Genomic DNA, 5,076 nt, shown 5'->3' on the forward strand with positions numbered 1-5,076 from the left:
CACCTGCTTTAAGGATGCATGTGGATAAGTCGGGAGCTCGGTAGTGTGCTCCCACTAGCTCATCAACGTCTGCTGAGCGGTTCGTGCAGGACTCCTGGCTCCCGGCCCCTCTCGGTGAAGAAGCTGAGAAGCAGCAGCCTTGGCTGCCGCCCAGCGGCCCCATCTGTAATCTTCCTGCTCAGCGTGGCTCACACCAGATCTTAGCAGCAGCAAGAGGCAGGCTCAGGCTGCCAGGAGAAGCCAGCCCTGCGACCGGTGACTTAGCGGGGGGAGGTGGCGGGTGGGACTTGGGGACTGAGGAGCCAGCATTGGTGACAACCAAGTGCTTTCGAGCAGAAGACGGGAAGCTGAGTCCCGAGAACAAGCCCAGCCACAGAACTGCAATCTAATGAATTCACAGTAATTCCATTTGTGTCACTGAATCCTCCCTGTGAGTTTAGACAAGCAGATCCCCTGCTTCATGCTTCCTAAAAGGCAGCCTGATCCCGGGTCTAGATTCCACAGCCGGGTGACCCCTCTTTTCCTTTTCTGCCATCCACCCCAACCCCCAACCCCAAGCCCAAGCAATTATGCAGGAGCATCCAGAGAGATGTGGGTGGAGATTGTCCTTTATTCATTTTTCTTTTGGAGAGGAAGGGCTAGAGCCAAAAGATGAAGCCAACACAGCAGGCATCAGAATGACCCCTGCACGTGCAGGACACTGGTGGGCGCTCACTCTGGCTCTGGTGATCGACAAATGTGCCCCAAGAAAACAATGTCCCCACAGCTGCAAAAGCTCCCTTGCCCCTCCCCGTTTTTCTTAATTTCACAACCCACACCCACACCCACCTCAGGTAGGTTTGTCATTCTCAATAAGTGGATCTCCTAGCAAATGGGGCTTTTACTCCTATGGGCTCAGAGCCCCACTCCCCCAAAATAAACAGGCATCCCCCAGAGACAAAGGGAAATCAACACAGGATGCTGGAACACAGAGAGATGGCATGCTTCATTTTTCATCATCCTCCAGCTTGGGAGAAAGGCTGCCCTCCATCACTAATGGGACATGGGAAAGAGCCGAGGCCATACGACCTTTCCCATCTCCCCAGGGCCCTGTGCCATATGGCCCCACTGCCCACACCCAGGCCCTGCCTGATTTTAAATAAACCCGGCCAGAAGCCTTCCACCTCTTCTCTTGGGAAAAAGTCATTTGGGAGCTAGCAGATGTAGGGCTCCATTGAACATTTAAACCAAAATATTTTTCTTGCTCAGTTTCTCTTCAACTCGAAGGTCTCATCCTGCTCTCCCAAGGGATTTTTGATGTATGAAGCCCCTACACCTGGCTCCGAGCCTCCCCAGCAATTGGTGGGCCCTGTGGAATGTTTCTAGTTGCAAAAGCCCCTCACCGCCCAGCCTCTCTGCATTCTCCCAGAGCTGTCTTGGGTTTTTCTCAGCATCTCTTCCCATGGTCTGCTGTGGTGTCCTGACTTGGAGGTGCCCAGGGTGACAGGGGAAGCGTTAGGGGCCCTTGCTTTCTGTCCTCTCCTCATCGGCTGTCTGGGCATTGCTGACGGCTCGAGGCTGCCCCTGGGCTGCAGGCTTCACTGACAGGACCAGGCGCTTGCGGAAGGTCTCACAGAGCACGATGTACACGAAGGGGTTGAGGCAGCTGTTGGCATAGCCCAAGCTGATGGCCGCATTGTACAGGTAGACGAAGGTGAGCGTCGGGCGACTGATGGACAGCTGGGTCAGCTGTAGCACGTAGTAGGGCGCCCAGCACACAAAGAAGACCAGGCAGATGGCGATCGCTGTGCGGGTCACCCTCTTTGTCCGCAGCCGGGTGCTGCGTTGCGAGGCAGGGGCCACGGAGGATGTCATGCGCTGCAGGATCCTCACATACGCGGCCGTGATGACAACGAAGGGCAAGGCAAAGGCCAGGAAAAACTGGTATAGGGTGAACCAGTAGATGTCAGTGTCCGGGTTGGGCAGGCGGATCCCGCAGCCCACTGTGCCCCCTGGGAAGGGGATCAGCCTGGCATAGAGCCACACGGGGGTGATGCTGATGAAAGAGAGGGCCCACAGGAGGCAGATCACCAGGGTGGCCACAGAGGGCTTCCGGAACTTGGTGGAGGAGATGGGGTGGACGGTGGCCAGGTAGCGGTCAATGGCCATGGCAGTCAGGATATAGGTGCTGGTGAACTGACTGTTGGCGTCCATGGCAGTGATGAGGGTGCACATGGTCTCTCCAAAGTGCCAGACGCCATTGCCCATGAGCTGGTGGATCATGAAGGGCATGCCCAGGAGAAAGAGGAGGTCCACCACCGAGAGGTTGATGATGAAGATGTCGGGGACATTGCTGCACCAGTGCAGCTTGGACTTCTTCACCACCGCGAAGATGACCGTGGAGTTCCCAACGATACCCAGTAGGCAGATGGTGCCGAACACTGAAGGCATGATGATGTTGATGTAGGAGACACTCCCTGTGTGAGCAGGTGGCCCTGGGGACAGAGGAACAAATGTCAACCGTTTGACATGGACTGTGCTCTCTAAGGGTCGACATCCTGCTGGGGTGCTCAGCCTCCCATGATGCACTTGCTCACCTCTTCATCCTCCCTGCCGTTTCAGCTCAGGGACCACCATTCATCTGGAACCCTCTCCTGCCATTCTCCCTCCCCACACTATTGCTAATCCTGTCCCCTTGCCCTCCTCCACTGGTTCCCTGGTTAGTCCCACCAGATTCTCCTGCACCACCTGTTAGTTCAAGGACCCAGTTCTTTGCCTCTTGCATTTTCTCAGAAGGCACACAGTCAAGAACCACGACTGTCTGCAGAGAATTATTCTGTGAGTCCCTGGGCTTTACCAGGAAACCTCACCAAAATAGCCAGAAGGACTTGAAAGTGTCTGTGCGTGTGTGCGCGTGAGCGGGTGCGTACATGTGGTTTCTCTTTTCCTATTTGCAGCCCTGATCATTTCATTTTAGAAATTGCTGCTTGGAAGCTGTGCACTGACTCCTGGGCATCTCTGTGGGCGACTATCTTGTGGATGCTTTTGCCCATCAGGCCCGCAGCCCCCGCTCCTCCTGGGTTCCTATCAGGGATTTCCTTGCTCTGTATCTTCCGAGCCTGGGCTTCCCAAATGAGCAGAGACTGAAGCTATGGTTTGCAGCCCAGCCGCCTGAGAATTTTCTCCTCACAAACCTTTCTTCTTTTCCCTTCCTTCCCTTCTCCTTCAAAGCTAGAATTCCAGGGCATCTCAGCTCAAGCCTCATCCACCAGGAAAGTTAATCCCCTCCCGGCTCTGTGAGTTATCCCTTCCCGTGGCCTTTCCCAGGGGGCGGTGAGGATGTTCCAACTCCATTACCGGAGTTGGAGTAAAAAGCCAAGGGGATGGGTGAATGAGCGAGCCTCCAGCCATCTCCCCACACACTATCCTCCAGCTTCTCTTGCTTGCTTTTCCAGCCTGGCATTTTTTCTGCAGAGCATTTTTAAAACTCATCAGCGAGCCTTCCCCTGTCACCCTGGCGGCTGGCCACCATCTCTTGCCACTTCTGACTGTGACTTTGCCTTCTCTGCTCCTGCCGCTTCTGCCCCTGCCTGCCCCGCCCACTTCTCCCCTTCCCCTCCAGGCAAAGCAGACTGCAGATCTTGTCCCCAAGAACTGTAATAAAGTTTCCCAAGCAGTTTGGCTCAGAGGTGACACCTTCCCATTTCCCATCCCCAGCGCAGAGGAGGGAGGACTCCCCTCCAACACTGCTCACCGGCCGAGGTAAGGTTATCCGGGCCATCTGAGGTGTTGCTGGCATTGGGGCCGGTGGGCAGCAGGGAGGCTTCCAGGTCCATCCTGCCCTGCCCGTCGCCCGCGCGCCGGTCCACCCACGCAGGCTGCGGCAGCCTCCAGCGCCCACGGCTTGTCCCGGAGCCCGAGCCCCGCAGTCTGGAAGGGGGTCTTCCTCGGCAGCCTGGCAGCCTCTGCTGCCTCCAAGCCCCACTGCTCTCCCCACTGGCTCCTTCCCTGGCTCCCACTGACATCACCTAGACACATTAACATTCGGAGGCAGATGCACGTTAACCTCTTCAGTCCCGGGATGCAGCTCCCACTTCTGACTGCCTGCAGAGCCAGGGGCCCTGAGGAAGCCGGGAGGGCCCGGCTCAGGCAACCCCATCAGAGAGGGGCTGCCTTCCCCTGCCACTTGGGGCTGTGGCTCCTGTGCTCACAGGGAGTGCTGCTTGCTTCGTGGGAGGATCCAGGTCTCGGCAAAGGCAAATGGGCTGCCTTCCTCTGAAGGAAAGAATGAGCCTGGCCTGGCCCCTAACCCCAGGTACTGGTGGCTGGGCCATGTGGCAGGCACCAGGGGTGACTGTTCACAGAGCTTGGGAATGGAAGGCTTGGACCACAGCGTGCCTGCCACCCAGGCCACCCACAGCGCCTTCCCAGAGGCCCCATGGATTCCAACCATCTCGCTGGCTAGACTGCCAGCATCTTTCAGAGGAGTTGCTGGCTGCTGAGCTGGTTCCCAGCACTCAGAGATGACTCAGTTCACTCTATGCTGGCGATGTCCAAGGTCTCAGGGACCAGAAGGGGACAAACTCCCTTCTGCACAGCATCAGCATAGACCAGGCTTACAGAGGTTTTATTTTTCTAAATGCTCTGAGGTCCTTGAGGTTTTCCCTGAGACTCCTTGAGACAAATATCAGAGCATAGGCCCCCAAAGAGATCATCACCCAGGAGCAGCCTTAGAGGGCAAAGCCTTGGGTGGATTCCCAGCAGAGGCATCCTGCTGCCAGCCTCCAGGGCCCCTCACAGCTAAGAGCTGCCACCACACCCACTGCCAGACCCAAGAACGGGGGTTCAAGTTCCCCACACTCTGATCCCGACACACTCTTTATTTATTTATTTGCTTCATCCAACAAATATTTACTGAGCACTTACTACTTGTCAAGCATTGTTCTAGGTTCTGTAGTGAAAAAAACAATCAAGTCCTTGAGCCCCGTCCTCCTGGAGATTACATTTAAGTGAGGGGAGACAGAAAATACACCAAAAAAAAGACAATTTATGATATTGGTGATCAGGGCTATGAAAAATTTAAAGCAGTGTGAGGGG

The 5,076-nt window shown here is 55.9% G+C and overlaps 1 protein-coding gene across 1 annotated transcript; it reads right to left on the minus strand.

The window, feature by feature from the left end:
- Positions 1 to 577: 577 nt before the first annotated feature.
- On the minus strand, positions 578 to 3,983 carry MCHR1 (melanin concentrating hormone receptor 1). The gene is made up of 2 exons (XM_004437890.3): positions 3,734 to 3,983; positions 578 to 2,474 (listed from the first exon to the last, which is right to left on the minus strand). The coding sequence occupies exons 1-2, from the start codon at positions 3,813 to 3,815 to the stop codon at positions 1,495 to 1,497; spliced, it is 1,062 nt and encodes a 353-aa protein (XP_004437947.2). The 5' UTR covers positions 3,816 to 3,983; the 3' UTR covers positions 578 to 1,494.
- Between the last annotated feature and the right edge of the window lie 1,093 nt (positions 3,984 to 5,076).

This window comes from Ceratotherium simum, chromosome 25 (assembly GCF_057802395.1).
Source record: "Ceratotherium simum simum isolate JZ-2026a chromosome 25, ASM5780239v1, whole genome shotgun sequence".
NCBI classification, from domain to species: domain Eukaryota; kingdom Metazoa; phylum Chordata; class Mammalia; order Perissodactyla; family Rhinocerotidae; genus Ceratotherium; species Ceratotherium simum.